Source organism: Anthonomus grandis, chromosome 10, assembly GCF_022605725.1.
Source record: "Anthonomus grandis grandis chromosome 10, icAntGran1.3, whole genome shotgun sequence".
Taxonomy (NCBI): Eukaryota; Metazoa; Arthropoda; class Insecta; order Coleoptera; family Curculionidae; genus Anthonomus; species Anthonomus grandis.
Window position 1 is genome coordinate 24,451,689 of NC_065555.1, and position 27,566 is coordinate 24,479,254.

The 27,566-nt window shown below is 33.3% G+C and overlaps 1 protein-coding gene across 2 annotated transcripts in view; it reads left to right on the plus strand.

Moving 5' to 3' along the window:
* Positions 1-22,665, plus strand: part of LOC126741666 (uncharacterized) — a 71,599-nt gene extending 48,934 nt beyond the window's left edge. Inside the window, exons 7-10 of one of the 2 annotated variants that reach the window (XM_050448205.1) lie at positions 8,856-9,082; positions 9,185-9,302; positions 13,919-14,109; positions 22,427-22,665. In XM_050448205.1, the coding sequence (XP_050304162.1) occupies positions 8,856-9,082; positions 9,185-9,302; positions 13,919-14,109; positions 22,427-22,604 (714 nt within the window). In that variant the 3' untranslated portion in view covers positions 22,605-22,665. Of the gene's footprint in view, positions 1-8,855; positions 9,083-9,159; positions 9,303-13,918; positions 14,110-22,426 lie in introns of both variants that reach the window. The other variant, XM_050448204.1, reaches the window with a different exon arrangement.
* The last annotated feature ends 4,901 nt before the right edge of the window (positions 22,666-27,566 follow it).

Below are 27,566 nucleotides of genomic sequence, written 5' to 3' on the forward strand. Positions count from 1 at the left end.
AAAGTGCATGCATCTATCCCAAGTTAATTGAAACTTTGTGTCATTTTAGGTGAGGATTACTTTATTTCATAAATTTTAACGAAATTCTTAAAAGAGTACAAGAAAAATCTCAGATCTAACGCTACTATCTTAATTTTTAAACGATCTATATTCTTAACTAAATATAACTTTCTATTTTGTTTTTGTAAACATAACCTCCCAAAAACTTTAATTGTTTTGTTTCCCTACAATTGGCACAACTGAAATTTGTCAGAGTGTGACCAACATTAAAAGGACACAATCACGCAAAATGGCAGCCACCCAGTAGTGGTCATTTACTTTTCATTGAATATGCAGTCCAGGTATATTTATTAAGTTCGTGCTTGCAGCACATGCCTCATCCAACGCCATTTTTGACGTGCGATATCCTCTATAACTATAATATCGTTGACTTTTGTTTTTCTTTATATTTTTTCATTCTGTATATGATACCTTAGGAATATTATTAAAAGAAATATGTTAGGGGTTAGTAACATATTTCTTTTAATTGCTCGTTATGTCTATACGAACTGTGAGAATGCATGGTTTCGATTTTTTCCGACTTTTTCTTTAAGTCTGCCAACATTTCGAAATGTTCTTCCTTCGTATTTGCTGATTAAAACTATGTCGTCGGCGAAGCGTAAATTGTTTAGCGCAGGTAGTTCTGATTGTTTTCCAAAAAAATCTTCATTAAATTTCAAAATCTGGCGAGGAAGGTGATTGGTTCGCCTCGGGTTTTGAGAATCTACTGGAATCCTCCTACAGTGTACTGTCTATGAACTTTAATTTCGCTTTCTCCATTGTAGGTATGAAGAAAAAACACAAAAATACGTGATTAGCCAGGGGGATTAGAACTTTCGGTAGGAACATGAGATGCCTACATTATCTAAAATTGAAACGCGGGGGCAACAAGGTACATAAGCCATATTCAGTAACTTTTGAGAAAAAGGACTTTAAAGGTGGTATGTCCTTTTCATGTCAAAATTAAATTAAACTTTCTGTTACTAAGAAAATACATTCAAAAATGATAGTCGGTAACTCTTAGTACAAAAGAAGTTTTATAAATTCTTTACTTATAATAAGAAACACTTAAGTTTAAAAATATCATTAAGTATATTTTTAAATATCATTAGTCTTTAAAAATACTTAATGTGGCAAACAAATGTACGGAACCATTTTTAAAATATAAACAGAAAAAAAACTACTTTTTAATTTGGTTTTCCAACTGCGGCAAAATTTTTTTATAGGGTTCAAATCAGGTGGTCGGGAAGGCCAATCCAATACTTTTCAATTTTTCCAGATAGCAACAAGTTTTTCTCCAATATGTATGTAACTGTTGGCTTCTTCTAAGTCAAATTTTACTACAAATATTTACGTTTACGTTTTTATACAAATTGGTTATCGGACACCCAAAAAACTCTTTTTTGAGATTTTTTGAGAGACACAATTTTGTTTGGTAATCGTTATTTTAGATTCAGGTAGTCATTTAAGGTCACTATCAGTTGGATAGTAATCTCTGTTTGCTATACTCATTTGAACTAAAATGACTTTCAGACAAATTGTCTGAACGCTTTGTTGTTGACTGAATATATCCAATATATTCTGCATAGACAAAAAAGTAATTTGGGTTCTTATTAAATTACTTTGAAAATGGCTTGTAGCCTTTAAAGTCCCATCAAATGATAAAGAAATCTCGATTTTCAGTAGAATGTGGCTTATGTCCCTCGTTACCCCAAGCCCCTCAATTTTGGTAGAAATACTTCCTTTAGCACTTTTATACTTTCTTTAGCACTTTTGGTACGATATCGTAATATCCATAAAACACCAAGAAAATTTACTTTAATAACAAAATTGTAACATAATGCACATAATACCTAGAAAGAATCATGGTCCATTATCAATGAGATCAGAGGAAAAACCAGAGACGCAAGCTTCTGCAATGGTTTCCCCGAATGATTTAAATGAGTTTTATTGCTCTATTGCTGAAGTTCTTATTATCTTCTCAGCTCGATCCTGGACCAAATCCCCTCGCTTATCTGATATGTAAGAGGATCCTTGATTCATTTATCTTAGCGCTAATAGATATTCCTGAAATTAAAATAAATAAAAAAATTTATTTCTTAAAAAATAAAGATTCTTATGACATCTCGATCAGGATCCTTCTTCTCCTTAGCGATGCTGGACTTTAAGCACTTATGTGCGCCATAAATATCTCGTGTGAGAGGGGTGAATTTCCCAGCAATATCTGATGCTATTTTGTCTCTTCCAGAGGATATTTATTTGAGTACTAATAAAAACCTCCTTTCAGCAGTAATTTCCTGTGACTTTTCGAAAACATTCGACATGTGTTCGTCCAAAAGCTTGAAGTTTATAGGTGTAGCTTTTAATTGGTTCAAGTCTTACTTTTGTGGTCGTAGGCAATCAGTATCCTATGGAGAAAAAATCTATGTATCATTGCAGCAGTTGTGGAGTGCCTCAGGGATCCATTCTCGGCCCCTCCTGTTTTTTATCTATATTAACGATCTTGCTTCTATTCAGATCAGAGAAGGTCTTCGAATACGTACAAGGGGTTTAGAAGGGAAGTAAAAGTATTACAGTTTGGCCCATAGAAGGAAGGTGGCAGACCTGATTCTTTTTTATCGATACCATCACGGTAAATGCTCTTCCGAACTGGCCCATATTATTCCATTTGCAGAACTTTAAGAAAAATATGCACAGGCACCTTCGTAGCAGTGGCGCTTCTCTTGATACTAGGGTACTAAAGGGGTTTGCCCTTTTGTGCCATTATACAGGGTGTTTCAGAACTATGGGATCAAACTTCTGGGGGTTGTTCAGTGCAATAGAAGAATCCATTTGATCCTATACTCAAATACTATACCCATGTCCGGAAAAGCGTCACTATGCCACTACGGCCCTAAGACGCGTTAAAATTTATAAAAAACATTAATTACCTAAATAGGATCTGCTGCATTTATTTCTACCTTTTGTACATGATACCATAACAACAATTGTTTAAAATCAACGCTTATCAATGTCATGTTTAAAAATTTTATAGCTTACAATTTTTAGACATTTATTGCTAATGGAAAACTTTACCAATCAAGAATTGGCGGATATATATACGGAGCAACAAACTGCAATGCACGAGCAGCATCGCGGTTGTATCATGAACGTTATCCCGAACGACAGCATCCTGAATACAAAAAGTTTATTGCGGTTCATCGGCGGCTCGCTGAGACAGGCATGTTTAAGACCAAGATGCATAATACTGGAGTTGCTCGAACCGTAAGAACGGTCGAATTTGAAGAAAAGGTGCTTCAGCGAGTTGCCGATGAACCATCAAATAGCACACGTGACGTCGCTAAGAATATGAATACGAGTAACGCTTCTGTCTGGTGGATACTACACGAGCAACAACTCCATCCTTACCACTTCCACAAAGTTCAAGGTATGACTGCAGCCGATTATCATCCTAGAGTTCAATTTTGTCGATGGCTTCTGGATCACATCATTGCACAACCAAATTTTTTACGATATGTTTTGTGGACCGATGAAGCCCCTTTCACAAGAGACAATATTTTTAGTAGTAGGAATAGCCATGTTTAGGAGGAAGAAAATCCTTATGCAATTTTTCCAAGAAAAGATCAGAATCGTTGGTCTGTCGTATGGGCAGGCATTGTTGATGATTATTTCATTGGGCCATACCTTCTACCGGAACGGTTAACTGAACCTATTTATCTGCGTTTCTTGGAGGAAGTTCTCCCAGAACTCCTTGAAAATGTTCCACTAAACGTTAAACAGCAAATGTGGTTTCAGCATGATGGAGCGCCGGGTCACTTTGCTGTACAAGTACGCGAGTATTTGGCTCAGCGATTTGGGCACCGCTGGATTGCCAGAGGTGGAGCAGTTTCTTGGCCTCCTAGGTCACCCGATTTAACGTCGCTCGATTTTTTCTTGTGGGGACATGTAAAGTCTTTAGTCTACGAAACTGCAGTAGAATCAGAGCTAGACTTAATTGGACGAATAACAGCAGCGTTTGAAATCATTCAAAACGAGGATCAAATTTTTAGTGTAGTCCGCCGAAATCATGTGCGGCGTTTAAATCGGTGTATTGAGGTTGGAGGAAGACATTTTGAACAATTGTTGTCATGGTATCATATACAAAAGGTAAAAATAAATGCATCAGATCCTATTTAGGAAATTAATATTTTTTCCAAATTTGAACGCGTCTTAGGGCCGTAGTGGCGTAGTGATACATTTCCGGACATGGGTTCCTAGACTCAAATGGATTCTACTGTTGCACTGGACAACCCCTAGAAGTTTGATCCCATAGTTCTGACACACCCTGTATTCCATAAAAAAATAGTAGAGGGCATTCGTGTACGGCTCGCGACCAGACTTTTGCATGGCCAGTCAAACCAGCCTGCTGTAGTACCTGTACGCACTCCTTATGGTCTCGAATTGAATCAGATGGCCCAAGGGTGGATGGTTCAACAGAGTTTTGAGGATCTACTTTAGACTCTTCGCATAAATTCTCTGATACTTAAGTATTTTTGGCCAAGGATCAGTTGTTCTTTTTCTCCATGCGAGGCCACTAAACTGTAATTTGATTTATGTGAAGAAGTTCAAATACCAGTTTATCTGCTCTTCGGAGAAAAACCCCAGATACAACCCCTGCTGGTCTGCCTTCAAATACCTGCGTTGTTATATTAGAACAGTTTCGAATCGAGTGACACCTATAAACTGTACAGTACCTATGACATAGACACTATATATAACATATATATAACATAGATCACTTTTTTCTCACAAGCTGATGTAGAGCTACCCTGGGTCCATCGATTTGCAAGTTTAGTAGGCATATTATTTCGCGTGGCCTTTCAACCATTTTTTTAGGTATTGGTAAATCAGCCTCTTCAGTGTCTGCAGCAGAAAGTCAGTAAAGCTAAGGGTGGGTACGACCCATATACGAAATAAATGAAAATAAAGCATCAATAAATGAAAACTAACATTATATTTTTAATAGAAGACAGAAAAAGTAGCTTTACTAATATAAATAAAGTTGTTAACGTTAGTAAGGCGTTCTCGAACCTAAATAATATTTAAAATTCACCTTCACTTTTAGTTTACTAATTCAAATGCATAGCACAAAAATAAAATAAAAAATATTAATTGTGGATATAAATTGCAAAATTTAATGAATGTCATAATTAAAATACTGCTCTAGAACATAATATGCCATAGTGACTAACAAAGCATTTAAAAGCAATTTAAACATAATAATGCCTTTATGGTTCTGATGGAATTTCTTTCCAAATACTATTCGTCAGTCGCCGATCCGCTGACCATCAGCACCCCTCGTGTTCTGATGATCTGTGTGATAAGACTGTTTTATCCCACTTCTCTGTTTGAAGATTAAATTTTCAAAGGCGTCAAGAACATATTTGGGAGACAGGGGATCCAATTTCTTATGTTTTATCTTCATATCCTCATAATTTATCCGTGGTTAAAAAGGAACATTTTCGGAACTGATGCATTGCCGAGTAGCCACTAATGGCAACTTGAGTAAGGGTGGATCAAGATTGGGGAAAAGGAGTTTGTCTGGATTACCGGACCAATGCTTGGACCTCAACCCTATTTTCCTATAATACTACTATTATCTTAAAACCATTGTCTCTTATTTGCTTGTACTTATTTGTTACAGGATCAACAGCAATTATTCATTATAAGATATAAAAATACAGTAAGAATATATATTATATATATGTATCAGTGCATTGATTTTCATAAAGCTTATTAGTAATTTTAATCTGGATTCAGGGAAATTTAGTCAACATCATTTAGAACACATTATATATAGAGGTGTTTTCAAAGTTGAGTTATTTATTTTAACTGCTTCTAGGACCCGTCGAAAGGAGTTGATATATTAAAAATCATCTATATAAAAGTTGCATGATAAAAGAGATAGTAAAACATTAAAAAATTTAAAACATAAGAATGTTAATAAACAAATTCTTTGATATTCTCGGCAAATGCTTTTCGAAAATTATTTACTGCTCTAATGTTTATAGAAATTTGTGTTATTGTATCGTTTTAGTGTGAATCTTTAGTTTGATCCGTTATATTAGTTTTTTAATAGTGCAATTTTTATTTATTTTGTGTGGAAAAATGCCCCATGTTTACGAAAACAATGAATAATTAGTCGGACATATTACTGACCTACGGAGAGGCCACGCTAGAAGAGCTCCTCAATCTAAAGACATTTTGGAAATGGTCGAGACGACCCAGCGATGAGTTCTGGAGCCATAATAGGTCAAGTTGAAGTTTCTCTACTATCCTTATCATATTCAACGTTTACATATATTTACGTGAACAAATATTTACACGAGATGGAGTGCTAAATTTCCACTCTATCTCTTGTAAACGTGGCCCGGTCGTACACAAAATTAATTTCGTCAAATTTTAATTTCTGCGAACTGTTCTAAAAGCCACTGACAAAATATAACTTTTCTTGGGTCATCTTCAGGTTGTAACGCTTATACTTGTGTAGTAGAAAATCCGCATGCCGTAAAAAGATTTAATTTTTAACATAGATTTTCATTAAATGTTTGGGCTGGAGTGGTAAATAATAATGCTTATTGGAGTCTAGTTTTTTTCACCTCGGTGAAATATATTTAGATTTTTTCGACGCAATCTGCCAAAAATATTAGAGGACGTTTCTCTAAATGTGAGACAGAATATGTGGTTCCTACATGATGGGACTTCACCATATTTTAGACGAGAAGTTCATGGACATCTAAATAATGAGTTTCTGAATCAATGGATAGGGCGCAGTGGACCCATTTCTTGGTCTTTTTGCTTCCCAGATTTAACGGCTTGCGATTTTTTTCTGTGGGGCTATTTGAAAAAGTTGGTGTATCATGATGGAGCAGTAAATACTTCGGAAGAACCTCCAAAAGCCTATTGAAAATTCTTGTGATTTAATTTTTGGACACCAGGATTTTATTTTTGGAGCGTGTAAACCCAAAATCTTGCTTGTGTATTCAGCGAGCAAAATTGTGTGTTAACCGAACTTATAAAATAAAAATGTGTCAAAAATAATTTTCAATAATGTGAACTAACTCTCATTAAGCAACTTTAATATAGGTGATTTTTGGTATATTAACTTTTTTTGACGAGTTATACAAGGTGTTAAAATAAATAACTCAACTTAGTTACTTAAAACTATTAATACGAGGGAAATCCAGGAAATTTTCTTGATCAAGTACTTCCGGCATTAAATGAAAAATTCATTTCAGATAAAATCCTAAGACAATCCACCTCATTTCTTATAATTTAAGAATGAAAAATGGTAAATGTTTTAATTCTTCTCTTTTCCATAGATAAACACTCAAATATATGAAGTAGAGTCCAATTATTAAAGGCTCCTTCTGGGTAGTAACCAAACTTTTTAAAATGTAAGTTTAATAGTCACTATAAAATATAAGTATTTAAGAAACTTTCTTTAGATACGTTCTATTCTAGTTTTGGGAAAATAAGACTTTCAAACAACTTAACATAAACCCTTTGGTTAAAATTCTTTGGTTTTATTAACATACCCCAAAAGCTTATACGTTTCTTTAAGTTTGGTACCAATGTGATCAGCCTGAAATATTACACCCAGGTCTTTCTGGCTAGAGGTAGCACATAGAGGTGAACCATCAATCTTGTACATATGTCTATGAACATTATTATTTAATGTAAAACTCATGGAGGCGCATTTCTGTGTATTGAGGGAAACATTATTTTTTGGGCAACCGCAAATCACTTAAATACTTTATTAAAATCATGCTGTATGAGATCGCACTTGCTGCCATGTCCATCAATTTCAAAGAACACTTTGAAGTCATCAGCAAAGGGCAGTGGGATATTTGCATGACTTGTACATGTCAATTATTGATGCAATAAAAAGTCATTGTCCCAAATTTGACCGTCGGGGAAGACCCCGAACACTAGGATAAGGATTCAACCTAAAACTATTTATCTCCACAATATTTTCCATGTCTAACAAAATAAGAACAAGAATAGAAACATAAGAATCAACAACATAATAAGAGCAGGTGGCAAATTAATTCTTGAAGGGTATAAATTATGACAGTGTGTTTAACATTGTCAAAAGATTTTTCGAAGTCGGTGAATAAATCATCAATTTTCCCACTCTTCAGTCTCTTAAGACCGCGTTTGAAAGGTTTTTTGCCTCTAAAGTTAGTTTACTTGTTGTCATAAGGTGAGGTTCACTTACTGAAGCACAACAAGTTTTAAATAAATAATACGTTTATTTCAAAACTTCCACAAGAAAATTTGTATTAATACTAAACTAAACAACTTTCTAAGCCCTCTAGTCTTGAAGCTCTTTCACAAGTGCTTGTGGAGGCGTATAAAAATAAATAAGTTTAACATAAAATACAAATATAGCTATGCAAAACTTAAGTAAAATAAACGTTACAAAACAGCCTATAAATGTAAATAAAAAAGTATCATATTGGCATGAAAAAAAATCTAAAATTGTCTTAATCGGAGAATCATGTCTAGTCTGGTAACAAAAAAAACCAATCGGGTAATTTTTAAAGTTTTTCCCTTTATCAAATATCAGAATATTTGAATATTCTTCATACTTTGGATTTATATGATCAGACATCATATTGTACGATCTTGGAGAATAATAATATAGCGATCGTTGCCCATGTGTTTTCAATGCAATAGTTGGATATGCACCTTGTTAAATTTGATAAAAATGTAGTATTTGTAGTAATGAAGTATTTATTTATTAATTAAAATTAGGCCATTTATTTTTTTAGGAATATTTAAGAACGACCTCAGATGAACCAATACTAAGAGCAGAAACTCTCGCCCTAAGCTTCTTAGATAATCTAAAAAATATTTATAGTATATCTTTAAGTGATGAGCTGACATTAAAAACCAGTGCTGCACATATTGAACCAGCTATACCTAAACTAAAAGATAATTTGGCAATATTTAAAGACTTTTTTATTGCAAAAGGAATCAAGAATTTTACACTTGGATCATATCCTTTCTTCATAAATACTTTTTATTTCGATCAATATTATTTTATGTTGTTTTATGTCCTTAATTAAAATTGCACAAGATATTTCCTAACGATAAACAAGTATCTGGAAGATTTCCCTGGACTGGTCCATTTCTTACACGTGGATCGTAATACGCATCGAGTGACGACACCTTGTTTGGATATGCAAGCTGAAAAGGCTCAATACATACAAGAAAAAGTAAGTAAATATGTCCACTCCCCTACTAACACAGAAACATGCTAGGAACATGCCAGAAACACTTGCTTGCGACAATAGAAACATGACAGCAGTGACCCTATTTCCTTACAGAGGTACCAGAAATGTTTCTGGCAGGGTCAATGTCACCTTTTTCAACGTCTCTATGACGTCTTGTGTTCATTATCTGTTTCTGCGACATTTTAGAATGTAGTATGTCTTTCGTTCATGATATATTTGCTGTGGAAATATACTACAAATGTTTTATTTAAAACATTTATAGCAATATTTTTGATTTAGATCTTATTAAAATAAAAATCAGTGAAATAAGTGTATTTTATACATACTTTTATCATATAACAGATTTAACAAAAATTACACCTATCTTACATAAATATATTTTTTAAATCTTAGGGGTATTTAAAAGTATTACCTACCTGGAGAAGCAACATACAAATTTTAAGCTCTTACAATTACTACAACTAATTTCATTCACAAGCGCGGCAATTAAACGACAGGAAATACACCGTTGAAATCTGAAATATTAAAGCGCAGATTAATACTTCTATATTATTTTGATCTTAAACCGTAACAAAAGTATTAGAACACGTATGCACCACGTTGTCGCGTTACACTAACAACAAACCAAAAGCCGCCATTAAACTGGTGAAAATGACAAAAAATGCCAGAATGCCACCTGCGACCGTTCATAGCGTCACTGCAGCTAGTGCTGCCAACGTAAATCTGGTGTCTTTTAGTTTCTAACCAATAATTAAAAGATAACTATGTCATTTCTATGGCGGTTAATTTAGATAATTTTGGGATAGTTTTGCAAAATATCTCTAGAGATTTAAACAAAATGTTGCGTTGAAGTGGTACTATATTATGTTTTTATTTATAATTCTTAGACGATTATTAGTCAGAAACTGGATATTTGAAATTATTTATTTGCTGCACATTATAATATATACAGGGTGTCCATTTTATATGGCGGTGCTCGATTGCGGCTAAACCGTGAAACAGAAAAGCCTTTAAAAGTGGTAATGTTAATTGAGTTAGAGTGACCACTTTTTAAAATTAGTTTGGTTGATACAGGATGTCCCAAAAAAGCGTGATACATACTTTGAACTTTTTTGTTAAATGGAACTACCTATATTTTTTTTCTGAAATAGGAGTCTCATTTGACTCTCTTTCTAACCCCAAAAATTGTTTTGCTCTAAAATGCGACGTTGTCTAATTATTAACAATTTTTAAAAAAAATCACGAAAATCAATGTTTCACAAAAATTTTAATATCTCCCACAGACGTTGTTCTTTTTAAAAAATCTATGTAGAGTCCTTGGCTAAGTTCATTTTATTTTATGAAATTCCAAAATTTATTTATTTTTATACGGGGTGATCAAAATCGATACTCAAATAATGATATTTAAATTCAATTTTACGCTATTTTTTTAAATGGATCACCCTATATTTAGTAACGCGTTTTGATAGAACATTCCTTTAACTTTAATTTGATACCAATAAATTTGCCATTAACTTTAACTGTTTTATCAAAATTTATTCTAAAAGGAAAAATTAATTTTTTTTTTATAGACATTACAACGTTTAATTTTACTTGACAATTATTAAAGAATACTGTAAGCATAGAGTACAAAAAACCAACTAGAACAGAAACAGTTTTAAATGAAGAAATCAAATTGTCATTCACCAAGTCGGTTGGAAAAAATCCGAAAATTACAGTAAGCCAAAAAATTACTTACAAAGAGGTTCGTTGGAAAATGCCACAAGAAAAATTAATATCACTCCCATTAATTTCAGTTACATCAAGGATTCATCAAAAACATTAACAATATTAATTAAAAACATTATAAATAAGTTCTATCACAAAAATTGCTCAAAATGTTTACTGTTTTGCTCTGAACACAAATCAGCCTTGCGTGCGAAAATTTTTTTAACTACTCTTGTATGCGCTCCACTATATCTTCTCTAGATTTATAGACTTCAGTGGGGCCTATCCAGTATAAAGTTTAATAAATATGTATACAAAAATTAATTTGAATAGCTAACCTAGCCTTCCAATCTATCTATTACCAAATGTGTGTGTGATATGTTCCCTGACATCAGTACAGATGTGAGCTTGTGCACCCTTCAACTGATGCCTTACAAAGTCGGGAAGCGCGGAAAATTCTCTCTTAAGAAATGTAGAAAAACTTATAAGAAGATATCAGTAAAATTAATCTATAATTGATTATTGCAAGGAATGAATAAAGTAACTTACTTAACTAAAGTAATATTCACAAGCGCGGTAATTAAATGACGGGAAATTACACCGTTGAAATATGAAATATTAAACCATAGATTAATACTTCTATATTATTTTGATATTAAACCGTATCAAAAGTATTAGAACACGTATGCACCACGTTGTCGCGTCACACTAACAACAAACCAAAAGCCGCCATTAAACTGGTGAAAACAACAAAAAATGCCACCTGTGACCTTTACAAAGTATCCCGTACAAAGTCGGGAAGCGCGGAAAATTCTCTCTTAAGAAATTTAGAAAAACTTTTCCTGTTAAACGATTTTCAAAAAAGATGGAATAACAAAGTCATGTAATATTGCACCCCCAAACATTGATGCTCCATCATTGTTAAAAATTATTGATAAAAAACTTGATGGAGACTCACAAAATAATTTCTGTGAAACGTACATTCATTAGTGAAGGGCACACATTTTTAAAAAATCTGCTACGTTATTTTGTGCCTTGATGTAGCTGTGCATGATAGGGATCATATTTGTTTTTCTTGGGATATTTTCCCACGGACGATTTCGATATTTCTAACTTCTTACTTATTCGTTCTCCACAAACTAAATTCCAGTGTTGCAACAACCGACATGGTGATTACCAATAGGTTTTCTTAATTTAAAACTGTTTTCATTCTAGTTTGCTTTTGTAGAGGATGTCGGTTATTGGGAAAATTTAAAAAAAACTCTTGAAGCCAAAAAACACTTTCCAAGGCATTCACCGACAACGTAAATAATTTACTCATTATCGCTGAAAGTAATTCATTTTGACACAAATCTACTTAACATGACTGATAAGTAAACATTATAATTGACGTCACACAACAAAGAATAAATGAATCATGACCAACTTTTTACTTGTGAGACAAAAGGTTTACAGAACCTCTTACATTTATCTTTCCAATGATATCAAATAATATATATTTCTTTTTAATAACCCAATTATTAACATATCTTCGTTCTCGTTTGTTTTAGTTTGGGGCCTATACAGTATCGGTTTCACCCAATTATTTTCTAATTATTAATAATTTTGTTGATCACACTTTACGTTAACTAAAAAATTATAATATTACTCTTAAGTCGCCTTGTGCCCTTTTTTAATCTTTTATTGTAACAATTACTTTATATCGTATTTTTCAATGAACGTTACATATACCTGTGCTACGCAATAAATAAAATGTTACTGTATAAAAATGGGAAATTAATAATAAATTTATATCCAGTCGGTTTCACATGAAAAAAAAGTGTAATATAGACACATTTTTTGTAATAGGAAGGCAACGAATTAATTAATGATTTATCTTTTGCAATACATTTTTACGTCTTATTTTTAAATGAGATTAGATTAGTTATAGAGATTAGTAGATAGAAGATCACTTATTACAACTATTGGCTTTTTTTCTTACTAAAAAGTGTTCGAAATAGAACTGAACAGAGATCTGATTCTATAAAATATCTATTAATTGTTTTCTATCGTAAGTGTCGTAATGCCTATAAAAATATGTGTCACTCTTCCTTTAAGAACAAATTTTGAGAAAACAAGTACAGATAAACGCAAACTTATTGGTATCAAATTAAAGATAAAGGAATTCTCTATCAATGTGCGTTACTAGATATAGGGTGTTCCATTTAAAAAAAAACGCAAAATTTAATTGACAATATCATTATTTAAGTAACGATTTTGATCACCCTGTATAAAAATAAATAACAAATATTTAAGTGAAACATTGATTTTCGTGAAAATTTATTTAAATTGTTAATAACTAGGCAACGTCACATTTTAGGGCAAAACAATTTTAGGGTTAAAGAGAGAATCAAATGAGACTCCCATTTCAGCAAAAAAATATAGGTAATTCCGTTTAAAAAAAAGTTTAAAGTATGTACCACGCTTTTTTGGGACACCCTGCAACAACCAAACTAATTTTAAAAAGCGGTCCCTCTAACTTAATTAACATTCCCGCTTTTAAAGGCTTTTTCCGTTTCACGGTTTAGCCACAATCGAGCACCGCGATATTAAATGGACACCCTCTATAGCGGATTTTCTCTGTTTTGTTTTTTAAATTTACCTCAAAATCATTTTATGCCAAACATTTTAATTTTTTATTTTATTACGGGTAAAACTTTCACACGCGTGCAAAAACAATTTAGTAAAATGTTTCTAGAACATCGTATGAGAATCATACCAGCAATGTTTTACAAAAATCTTCGCTCGAATGTCGATAAATGTCTGAAACATTTGATCATAAATGGTATGTTTCTGGCATGTCCTGTGTTATCTAGATCCACACTATATTGTAAAAATTGTCCTGTTTAAAGATCTGGTTTATGTTTCGACTGGCTCGCTCTCATCTGCAAGAAGGCAATACTACTGTTATTTGGAAAGATAAAATGTTTACTTATGGATATTTTCTTTGGTTCGAAAACAGCAGTGGAGAAGCACTGAAAATTCCAGTCGTGGGTCCTATGAGCGACAAGTGTCCGGGTATATTAACTGAAGACTTTTATGTGTAAGTAGATATATAGAGGATAACGCAATTTTCCATGGCTTTCTCAAGTATTGCTTATTTCAGGTATAAAGTAATCCTAGGTTTAGGTTTATTTATTTAACTACTGTATATAAATTATTTGTAGCAAGTCAGTTAAAAAAAACAGAAAACAAAAAAAATAAATATAAACATTATACGATGAACAATATTCAAACAGGTGATACAATAAATATGTTGATACCCTTATTAGAAACTACTACTCAGACATTTTTAGAAATAAAATCTGAAAAACTTCTGAATAAAACGTTAAAATTACCCCAAGAAAATTTAGCATAATTTATAATTATCTATTATTTTGATAGGCACCTACTGTTCCTCTTTAATAACATGATAAAAACTATAAACTCTATAAAGAAGTCAATATTCAAAGTTAAATGAATGCAGATAACGTATATTAGAGAAAAAGGCAACAACATCCACAATTGATGACACAAGGAATCTTTACCAGTGACGTCGTCAAAAATATTTACATGATAAATATTTATTAATAATAGATTATTAAATTTGTAGGGAATTAAAAAATGGCAAAGCAGCAGGCCTGGCAATATTCCATTAGAGTTGACAAAGTATGGAGGTAGAACTCTTTTTCGACAACTGACTCATTTGTTTCAGAGATGTATAAATAATTCAACAACATCGAAAGAACGGAAACTGTCTTATATATCAACCATTCATAAACATAAAAAAGGAAACAGGAGTAACTGCGAAAACTGTCGAGGGATAGCCGTGACAAATCCAATAAGTCGAATATGTGGAACTGTTGTAAAACGCATTATAGAGAATGAATATAAAGATTAAGAAGCAGAGGCAACCAGGCTGCTGAGGGCCGGAAGATTGAAAATAGACCACCTTTTCTGTGTAACCCAAGTAATAGAGAAGAAAACAGCAAAAGACTAGGACATATATAAACTATACGTCGACCTTAAAAAGGCATATGACAGCGTTCCCCTCAAAGGATTATGGGAACCTTTAGAATTAAGCAACATCAACGTGAACATTATCAAAAGAACTGTAAAAGAACTGTATAACAACACGTAAGTGAACACAAAGTGAAGAACGGAAATAAACTCAGACAACATTAAAGTAAACAAAGATCTAAAACAAGGCTGCTGCCTTTCTCTAATTCTTTTTAAGATCTACTTGGAACAGGCCCTCAAACAGTGGAACAAGAAATGTGAAGGAATGGGCATCCCACTTAACAACAATCAGACCTTGTATATATTGTGTTTTGCTGATGGCCAAGTGGTAATGGCTCAGGATCAAGATGACTTAGAATACATGGCACGAAAACTCATAGAGCAATACATAGAATGGGGGTTGGAGGTAAATATTGAAAAGACAGAGACCGTGTGTATTGGAGGAATACAACAGGATTTAATATTAGAAAGTGGGGAAGAAATCAGACATGTGAAGAATATAAGTATCTAGAGTTAAAAATAACACAGGATGGCAAGCTAGACTAAGCAATAAGAGAGAGGAACATACAGGGCAGAAGAGCAATATCGATGTTTAACGGAATCTTATGCGACCAGACAGTATCCAAAATAAATAAGCAAAGAATATATAATACAGTTCGGAGCTCTATAACGTATGGTAGTGAAGTATGGCAAATAAAGGAAAGAACAGAACGAATGTTGAATGCTACGGAAATGGATTATAGGCGAAGATCTGCAGGAAAATTGAGACAAGAAAGGATCACAAATAACCGTGTTAGAGAAATTATGAAAGTAGAAACATTGAATGGATAGATGACATTAGGACGAAGCAGTTGGCATGGTACGGCCATGTTCAAAGGATGACAGATGACAGACTCCCGAAACAAATAATAAACTTGTCACCTCCCGGTCAAAGGGAACGTGGAAGATCAAGAAGAAGCTGGAGAGAAGGCATCGATACGGAGGTAAAAGAACGAGGTGTTGAAGAAGAGCTGTGAAGAGACAGACAGGGATGATGGCTAGAAATCGGAAGACGTCGTAGAACGGTATAAACCGATGTATACATACATAATAGATTATCCTTTAAATTATAAGTAATATTACCGGTTATGAACTCTTTATGTGTTTTTTTAACGTACTTCATCAGAGTAAAGCTTCCTATCTAATAAAAATCATTTTTATGGAAATTAAATATTTTATAATTATTATAGAATTCTTAAGAAGTTTTTATTTAGGTTTATTTCTATGACCCGTTTATGATTGATGAATTTTCTATGAACGTTTATGATGACGGTTCTCCCTTGATATGATGTTTGAGTTTAACAGGTTCTCAGGGCCAAGGGGGGTGTTTTATTTACAAACATATTTACCGATTCTCTGTTGTCAAGTTTACACACATTTTCAAAAGAGGAAATTTTCAGCTATATAATAACACACATGATAATATTTATTTCATTTATTGGTGTTAGATTTTGGATTAAAAATAAAAAGTAGAAATATATATATGCCATTCTAAGCGCAAAAATAACAACTTCAAAGCAAACAAAAATTTTTAACATTCTTATTTCTTTCTTCTAAAAAACCGCTTCTAAAAAATTTGGAATGGCAACACCGCAAGCAAAAGCTAATGCCATCTTACGAAATATCACCTTGTTAAACGGTTTTGTGTTTACATTCAGCATTTGTGAAGTTCTGTGCTTTTTCTTTAGCTTTTGGTTGAAAACGGAAAAAGGCAACTAAAGCCGATCTTTTCACGAGTAAAGTATCGATACTTTCATAACATTACATCAAAGGGGGGAATTACAATCAAAGTCCTTATAAAGGTAGAACGTCACATTAATAAAAACTTATTAAGAAATCTATAATAATTATAAAATATTTAGTACTTTAATTTATAATTTTTTAGTACCAAAGATCTTAGAACGTAGACTAGAAGTAATTGGCATTAATCAATCGGAGTATAATGTCAAAGATAAGGAGATTATGTCTAAAATTGAAAATCAGAACAACCTGCATGATACCACAGGCAGAAAAATAAAACTTATGAAAAAAAAACATGATTGTTAACAAAAAATTTTCAATGGGGTTGGAAGTTGATTATAGCACTTATAAGAAGGTTTTCGTGGAAAGAGAGAGGATGAATATCGGGTGGAATCGGTGTCCTGTGTTCAAGGAGTATGGAATTCGAAGGCGTTTTAAGTGTTGTCGGTATGGTCACCTGTTAAACGAATGTAAAGGAAACAAGGTGTGTGCTAAGTGTGGTGGACCACATGATGTAAAAGATTGTAATGTTAATAGTGTTAAGTGTATAAATTGTGTTACATCTAATGAAAAATTTGGCCTTAGTCATGTGAATGTTATCAATGTGAATCATGTTTCTTGGAACATCAATAAGTGTGATTCTTATAAGAAAATTGAAGAATTTCAAAAAAATAAGTACATGAAATAGCAACTAGACTTAGGTATTGTATTTAACACTAGTATAGTTTACTTTAATTGCCAGGGTTATCTAAACAACAAAGATAGCATTGTCTTATTGGTAAATAATTGGAAGCCCAAGATCTTACTATTGAGTGAGACTCACGTAACGCGCGAAATTGAATCATGCGACCTGAACATTGATGTGTACAGATTGGAACAATGTAGGAGTGACAACAGTAGAACAGGAGGGTCTGTCTCTCTGTCGTCTGTCTGTCGAGCTATCTCTGAGTGGCATTAACTATTTGTGTTCAGTTTTATATCATTCACCTCAGAATAGAGATGCCAAATTTATAAATTTTTTTGAAGATTATTTAGAACAAGTTAATGACTTTAATGGTACTAACATTATTGTTGGGATTTTAATTTTGACTTATTAAAAAACTCTTTTTATTACCATAAAAATTAATGGATTTAACTAAATAATAAAGACACCAACTAGAATAATTCCAACTCAAGCACTCATTGATTATTAAATTTCAGATGATAAACATCTTCCGCATAAAGTCCACCTAAAATTAGCGATCATTCCATTTTATCCATCACTATTGATAATAAACAAAAAGAACAGCTTATAGACATAATAAGATATCAAAGGTCTTTTAATAATTATAATTGTAATAAACTTCAGAAGGAAATGCTTACAATCAATTAGAATAAAAATTGTAATGTACAAAATTAGAGCATTTGGGAATAAGAAATAATGTTTTGAGGTGGTTTCAGTCATACTTGTCCAACAGGATTCAATGTGTTATAATATAAAAATAGTGTGTCTAAAAGTATTAATATCAAATATGGTGTGCCACAAGGAACAGTTTTAGGCCCTTTACTGTTTTTATTATATATTAATGATATGGTACATGTAACTTAAAAGTGTAAAGTTTGTTGCTATTTGCTACAGACACAATGATATATATAGTAGGAAAAGATATCCTTCAGATGCAGCAGGGCATAAGCCTCGAACTAAATAATTTATTTAACTGGCTCTGCTATAATAAATTGAGTTTAAATGCAAACAAATCAAAATTTTGTATTTTTGGTAAAAACTCTATGGTGGATTCTGTAAATGTTGGCGATATGAAGATTACTGTTAATGGGGAGAACATTTCGTATGAAAGAGAAATTGGGCACAATTCTTGACGCCAACTTAAACTTTCATGCGCATGCAGATCATGTAACAAGGAAATTTTTAAAAAAAGTTGGTTTCTTGACAAGAATTGGTAAAAATTTATCGCTGCGCATAAAATTATTGCTTTATAATTTCATTGCTCTTGCCTATCTGCAGTACTGCTCTACTTTATTGTATAACTTGCCACGTTATAAGATGGATCGACTTAAAAAAATGCAGAATAGAGTAATGAGACAGATCTTAAGTTGTAATCGATATACACCCGTTTTATTTCATGTTACGTGTTCTAGATATGATGTTTTTAAGCCAAAAAATTAAGTATAATGTCTATCTGTTTATTTTTAACTTGAAACATCAAATGCTGCCGGAATACATATGTAAAGAATTGATTTTTTTTTAGATGTACCCAAGAAATCGTACAGACTTCATCCTAGTCAAGAGATGTAATACGTTTCAAATGCTCAGCTCAATTCTTAACAGAGGCTTGATTGAATATAAGAATTTGCCTACAAATAATTAAAACTGTGACAATTTTAATCGGTTTAAAGGGCTCTTTATCTAATTAATGAGTGTAGTAAGTTTTATAAGGTTTTATGTGATAAATAAAAATACATTATTTAATTTCCATAAAAATGTTCTTTATTAGATAAATACCTTTACTCTAAAGAAGTAAGTTAAAGAAACGTATAAAGAGTTCATAAACGGTAATATTGTTTATAATTTAAAGCATAATACATTATTAATAAATATTTATTATGTAAATATTTTTTACGACTTCACTGGTACAGATTTCTTGTGTCGGTGGAATCAACAATGCGATTGACCGGCGTTGCAATGTTGTTGATTTTTTCTCTAATATACCTGATCTGCATTCATTTAACTTTGAATATTGACTTCTTTATATTATATCTTATCATATTTTATTTAAAAAATACTGCATATTGTATTAAAGAGGAACAGTAGTATTGTTTTGTGCCTGTTAAAATAAGTGATACATTTTTATGATATTATAAAGTGTTTTTTACACTTTATAATAAAATACTATTTCTAAAAATAATTTTACAAATTTTTTAGAAGCAATTTTATGAATAAGAATGTTTTTTTGCTTTGAAGATGGTTTTTTGCGCTTAGAATGAGATATATCTATTTCTACTTTTCATTTTTAATCCAAAATCTAACACCAATAAGTTAAATTAACATTATTATATATGTTAATATATAGCTGAAAGTTTTCTCTTTTTAAAATGTGCTTAAACTTGACAACAGAGAATCGGTTAATGTTTTTGTAAACAAAACACCCCTCTTGCCCCTGAGCACATGTTGAACTCAAACAAAGTTGTTGTTTACTAATTCTAGTCTTTCAATGTTACAAGAGATTAAAATTTAATCTATTTTTGATGCTTTTAGTTAACCTATAACGTGGCATTCTGAAGTTATTAGATCCGCTGGTGGAAATTACAGATGAGGCACTAGTTGTGTAATTGGAACGATTTGCATGAATCTCTAACAATGTATGAAAATTTTAAAAATCTTATTCCCAAGAGGAGAAATATGTTATGACAAGACTCTAATGAACCGAAGTGTATGACAATTCGTATAACCTTAAGATTCTCAATGCGCCCCTATACCAGCTGGTGCATCGCCAAGCTGGCCATAGGAAATCCCATATAAATTATGATACTTTCAAATATTCACACTCCAGAGGCATTTAGTGTATTCCAATTGGCCATATTACTGGCTACATTCACGATCTTCTTCATGTATATACCTCAAATGATGAATAATACTTAGGGTATCAAAACTCCATTTTTTCATAATCCACTTATAAGGGAATAGAAGCTTCAAATACTCTTTAAGCTGCAAAGTTGACATATCGGGATGCAACTTATATGCATCTAAAAACGAATATTTTGCAGCTTGGAATTTGTAAATTACTGTTTGTTGCGACGACTGACGACGATTTAATTGCAGTTTGTTACTATAATTCGACTGACTGATTGTATGTAGGCAGTGCTAAGTTTTGTTGTTTATCTACTTTTAGGTTCATAGTTTTATATTTTAATGATTGAATAAGATCATATTGCGTCTTTATTATTTTTTTTTAAATTAATTTATTTTGTATCTCACATAAATCATTTAGATAACGCACCTCCATACCAGGATTTTATTACCTTATTGACACAATGGTTTATACAGGGTGTTCATTTGAAAACTTCCCACCACAGATTTATCGAAAACCACTGTAATACACTGAAATACGTCGCAAGGTTTGTCAAGGGGGACAACTTTCTAACCTAAAATTACTTCACCCCCTTTCAGCCTCTGCCACCCAGGATCATCCTCTTAAAAATTTTAAATGGCAAGGGGTATCGAGTAATAGCTTGTTTAAAAGGTCTTTCGAAGTATTTTATTTTGACGTTTGTTTTTTTTAAATCGGTCGATTCGTTTTCGAGAAAATTAGAAAAATCTTTGTTTATCTTAATTTGTTCAGATAGAAAACAAAAACGTGAAAATATCAGTTTTTATTTCAATAAGTGTTCAAAATGTTGCCCGTTTTTGGCCAAACAATGATATAGGCGATGTTCAAATTCCTGACGGATATTTTCAAAAACATGTTGTGGGATATCATGGCAGCTGTCGATGATGCGTTGACGAAGTTCATCCAAACATTCAGGTTGGGGAGTAAACACAATAGATTTCAAATTACCTCATAGAAAAAAGTCTAACGGCGTTATATCAGGAGATCTAGCAGGCCATTCTATAGGCCCCCTTCGCCCTATCCATTTATCTGGAAACTCGTCTGAAAACCGATTTAAAAAAATCAAACGTCAAAATAAAAGACTTCGAAAGACCTTTTAAACAAGCTATTACTCGATACCCCTTGTCATTCAAAATTTTTAAGGGGATGACCCTGGAGGGCAGAGGGTGAAAGCGGGTTAAGTAATTTTAGGTTAGAAAGTTGTCCCCCTTGACAAACCTTTTGACGTATTTCGGCGCTTTTTTTTAAACAGTGGTTTACGATAAATCCGTGGTGGGAAGTTTTCAAATGAACACCCTGTATGCTGCAGTTTAACGACTAGGTCTTACATCTCTCACACAACCTTTTACAAACTTATGTTCCTGCACAGCTTCAATCTTTTTTCAATGCTTTACACAACTAGGATGTCACACAGATCCATAATTAGCACATTTTACACCATTACCATTTAAATAATTACAGATTGAAATGACATATGATCTTCTAAGAAAAGTTTAAATTATTTAAAACTTCTTTAAAAATAATTTTTAGATCTCTCGCATTGTCATATCATAGATTACGAACATGCACACTTATCTCAGGTATGTAGGACTTTTCAACCACATTTTTACACCCTTAAATAATCACCGTTTAGTAAATTTTATCAAAAATTTACATGAACAGCAATATGTATTAAGAGGGTGACAAATATTTTATTTATAAAAGATATATTTTTAATACACATTGAGTACTGCTGGTGAACAGGTTTTGCAACGGATTTCGTGTTATAACTTTAATGTTAACATCACTTAAACAAGCTCCTTTTTCAATGCGAAAGTATTTTAGCAAACTACAGCTCTATTTATAAATCTATCGGCAATTTCATCATCTGCTATTTCTCGATTTATGTGTCACTCTGTTACACATTTAAAATCTTCTGATTTAAATCTTTGCAGATTTTATGTCAAGTCCATTTCAAGTAATTGTTTTTTCTTACAGGAAGCTTAAAACCAGCTGCTTTCCAAAAATGTCTACATCAAAAGTGCGAATTTATGAACTTTATGTGATGCATTTAGGACTAGTAACCGCCGCCTCAATCCTTGAGCAAGCAAAAAAACTGGCAGCCACAATATGGGATCTTAAAGGTTTCCCAACACATGCTATTGATTTATTATAAAAAAAGGGAGTATGTATTTACCATGTAGATTAGGAAAATATACATATGAGGCATTAAATTAGGATGTTGAGATTATGAAATTTTTACTTTATAATTGGCTAATTATGATGATTTATTTTATAGTAAATACAAGGTTTGTGTATGCCAGATCATTAGAAATAGTAGAAAATTTCAAAACTTTAAAAAATCTTATATAAACATAAGTTGATAAATGTTTAGTTTTGGGAATAGAAAGTGGTACTATTAGATGCAAAATTGGTAAATTACAGAAGTATCTACAAATTGTTAAATTAAATGTAAAGTAATAAACATACTAGAACAAATCTTTGTACTTATTTTCTTTTGTAGACGGATATGATTTCGTCTTTTGGTCACTAAACCATTATCCACAATAAGATACATAAATAAATATATTCGTCGTCCTAAAGTTTCCTTACTAAATCGACGATTGTACAATTTTTTTTTCACCTATTAGTTAAATTGTAGCAAAGTTGCGTAATTCGATTGTTGTTATTAAAATGCCACCTAAAAATTATGCAAAATTCTATAGATTTCCGGAGAAATCCGAAAATGTTAATAATCTTAAAACAAAACAAAGGTAAAAAAAAACACAAAGTCACGGTCTCATCAAATCCATATAATTTTTTTAAAAAGCTACACGTGTTTCGCTCCTATCGGAGTATTATCAGGCCTAAAAAATACATTAAGATATTTTTCACAAAACAAAAAGAACGCTTATAAAACTCATTACCTAGACCTACACAGATCACATTACAACTAACAACAAAAGAAAGGCTAGGTTAAGTTAACAATTCCGACCATAGATAAAAATATATGCTTAAAAAAATAAAAAAGTAAAAATGTAAAATGTCACCAGTGGGGAACGATCCAGCAACCTTTAGATTCACAGCGCGCGTTAATAATCTTGTTTATTTTATTATCTATTTATTTTAATAATTGAAACAAATTACACTTTTTCATCGCCAGTTGGTTTGCTTAACATGATATAGTGATTTAAAAAGTAAACATTAATTTAGACCAGCCCTCTGCTCTCTCTTATGAAAGTATTATAGATAGTGCTTGAAATAATTGTTGGATAACTTTAAGGTAAATAAACTCATCCGCTCTCATATGCAACTAAAAATAATAAGATCGCCATGAGTTTTTTAAATATTTAGACCTTTATAAAGCCTTTAACAATATGCAGATTTTTTCAATACCTTCAAAACTCGACGTAGTTACGTAAACAGTTGTATTTACAAGAAAACTTATTTATTTGCAATACATTTAAGGACTTTTTTGGTAAAAAAACTTGTCACCTTTTAATGAAACAAAAATTCATAATATGGTTAGATAAGTTTTCAATCTATTCAGATTTTTGTAAAGCCTTTGATAATATCAAGCTTTCATTGGTTTAAAAAACTAGCCTGTTTCTGATGAAGTTTCTATATCAGATCATTGCTTGGTAACTTTCAACTTAAACTGTAATACGATAACCTCTAGACTGTACCAAAACCCTAGAAAAACCTATTTTTTTTATCATGTTTGTTAAAACACTCAATGATGAGCAGGAATTGAAACCGTAAGTCATTATTATTCAAAGTCCTGCTCATTGAGGTGATTCCAGAACTCTGGTAAGACCTTGGGTTGTTAGTGCCAAGAACTGGTCAACCTCAAGGCAGAGTCAACAAAAGTCTTCAATAAAGCTAAAAATAGCGGAGAACTGGCACCTTTATTAGACCTTCAATCAATATAAAAAGGATGTAAGAGAAAGGCATGGAGAACATCTTCAGCGAAATATAGAATTATACTGATACTGCGAGACTCCCGAAAGCTCTATCTAGCATTAATTCTGTTGGGCCTGAAACAGTGATTGCCGCACCTGGTGGGGATGTTCAAAGCATCTCTGGAACTACAGGAAGTAACTAATGAGAGTAATACTACTAACAAAACTGATACATCCTACGAAGTAAAAAAAGATACATCCCTAAGGCAACGAAAGAACTCAGATGTTTCTTACGAAAGTTTCTTACGAAACCAGGGAGATTGGCCTATCAACTCCCAAAGCTTATTATCCTATTAGCGTATCATCCTTTTGCTTGAAATCCTGAAAAAGGCTGCGCAAAAGATACATAAGGGATAAAATCCTGATGACTAACCTAAGTGATAGGGCGGGCGGAAAGGTCGATAACCAAAAAGAATCAACTCTGGGTGTATTTACTCGCATCGAGGGTGTTTGATAAAACAACCAGTGAATTTTAAAAAAAATGGTGTTCGGAATATTTTCTACCCATTATCCTCAAAAAGACTAAGATCGCTATTGACTACAAAGAGAAATCCTTTCTGGCATCCAAACTATCAGGTAGCTCACTTAAGTTATGTTTCGGAAGTAAAGGACCTCAGGGTTATATTCGAGAGCAAACTAAATTGGAACCCTCTCGAATTACAAAGAGATTACAAAAAGCATATATCTCTTACGAGCAGTTTAGGCTAACAATAGGCAAGACCTGGGGCTTCTCTCCCAAGGTAGTTATGTGGATCTTAACAGCAGTCATAACATATGCTAACGTATGGCGCTATTGTCTGTTGCCATAAAGTACACCACGTCGCAACTCATCGAAAACTAGACCATATTCGAAGATTGGCTTGCATAACGGGAGCGATGAAAACCACACCAATCAGGGTTGTGGAAGTTTTGCTGTGTTTCTTAAAGTGGCTTTAGCTTCTGGACTAAAAGCTAGAATGATTTGTTTACCCCTGTTCAATAAGCCGTATCATATTCTGCTAAAGCAGATTATGATGCAGAATTAATGCAGCATTGCATGTCACTGCGGTAAGTGTGGCTCCTAAATGTCTGGCCTTGGCACGTGAAGAACGTCCCTCGGTAGCTGGTGTCTCGCCTCTGGGTGTGCTTGTGTCGTGTAGGAGTGTGTGACCGCCCTTAAGAGGCATTGTCTGTTAAGTTTTGTTAAGATATATGTCTTCTAGTAATTCTGTGTCTAAGTCCCTGTACAGAGTGGTGTTCCTGACGAACCCTCCAGCGTACTCCCTTGATCATACAGAAGGCTCTATTTTAGACAGCCTTAAATGGCCTGAAGTGTCTGTTGTTCATGTCTGCCTAGGAGGCACAAGCATATGTGATAATTGGTCTCACATACACCTTGTAAATCCTGAGCCTAGTCCTTAGTGCTAGTCTCTTGTGTGCGTGGAGTAACGCGTAGAATTGGGCGAAGTTGTGCGTTTGCCTTCCCTGCTTATGTTGTGGAGTGTTGTGCCCAGGTGAGGTGCTGGCCGAGGATGGTGCCGAGGTACTTGACTTGTTCAGCCCAAGGGAGATCTCTCGCGCGAAACCCTCTTTCGCCTTTTTGTAAAAAGGATCACTTGAGTCTTCCGTGGATTAACCTGTAGTCTACCTCGGTCCATCCAAGTCATTAGTTAGTTAAGGTGGTGTTGGAGGCGCGGTCGCAGGGGGGTCCTTCGAGTGACTGATGCTGTGATTGCTGTATCGTCGTCAAACAGATAGATAACGATTGACTCCGTTGTGGGAGGTCGGACATGTAGATGTTGAACAAGAGTGGTGAAAAGGCTGAACCTTGTGGAACTTCTACTAGGAGTTAGCGGGAAATGGAGAGGTGGTTGTCTGCGGAAACGCGAAACGGCCTGTTCTGCAAGAAAGAGTGGACCAGTCTTATCTGGTTCCCGCGAAATTTCGCCAGTTGGAGTTTGCGTATCAGTCTGTGATGCCACATCTTATCAAAAGCCTTGGAGATGTCAAGGAAGACTGCACCTGTATGGCAAGCATGGTTTGCTCCTTCTAAGATGTGATAGAGGAATCTGGTTATTTGATGTGCCGTGTAATGCTCCGGAATCCAAAATGTCCGGAAGGGAAAACCAGAAGCCTTTCAGTAGTGGCTTGTAGCTCCCTAAGAATTAGTCTCTTCACAACTGTTCCCATGGTTGATAACAGACTGACGGGTTTGCAACTCTTCGCGTCTGTTGCTGATTCTCCCTGTTTGCGGATCAGGATGATGTTAGCGGATTTCCACTGGGATAGGAAAATTGGTGTGTATAAATGTGTAAGAACACCGCGTTAGAAATTCCAGCGGGTTTATTGAGCTGTTTGGGTAGGTTTTTAAGCGCCGCGTTGCGGATCAGTTCAATAGAAAGCATTTAAAGTATTTCCATCTCTTTTGCTTGTAATGATTTAGCATTATGTTGAAACTCATCATACTCAAGCTCCCTTTTTCAAGTTTTTCGATGTATGCAATCTAGTTTTGTAGTAATGCTGTTTTGCAAGTTCGACAATTAATTTTCTGTATAGATTTCTTAACTTATTGCAGTATGCAACGAATCACTCAACTTTAAAAAACTTTCGCATTTAATTAAGGCATCGTAAATTAGCTGCCTGTTTTTTTAGATCTAACGACAGCTAGAGTTTCATATTTTTTTCTTTTTACCTTTTATCAATCTTAATGGAAACGTACATCTAAAGGTATCTATCTACAAGAACTCATAAGCCTACAAGGACGCATTGCGCAGCGGTTTTCATTACAAAAATCAATATTAAAGTCACCTGGAATAACAATTTTAGCATTAGACAGAATTTCGCACGTTATAAATATATTCACAAAAGGAGATTGAAAATTTAAAACAACCTTTCCATATTTGATTAAATTTATTGTTAAATAATTTTAAGAATATTGTAAGTTTGTAAAATAAAATGATCGTTTTGACAGAATTAGAGTTGAAGGGAATAGCTTCTGCTATGCTCATTAGGTTCATCCCACGTTTATTGGTGATTCTATAATTCTACATTCCCACTCTTTGTGTTTGGCATTAAAGACACCCCCAATAAGCATGGGTTTGTCACCTTCAAACAGGTTGACCAGGTTTACTCTTGTAATGTCCCTGTTAGGGGCCACGTACAAGTAGCCCACCTGTACCGGATGCTGGCGAAGGTCC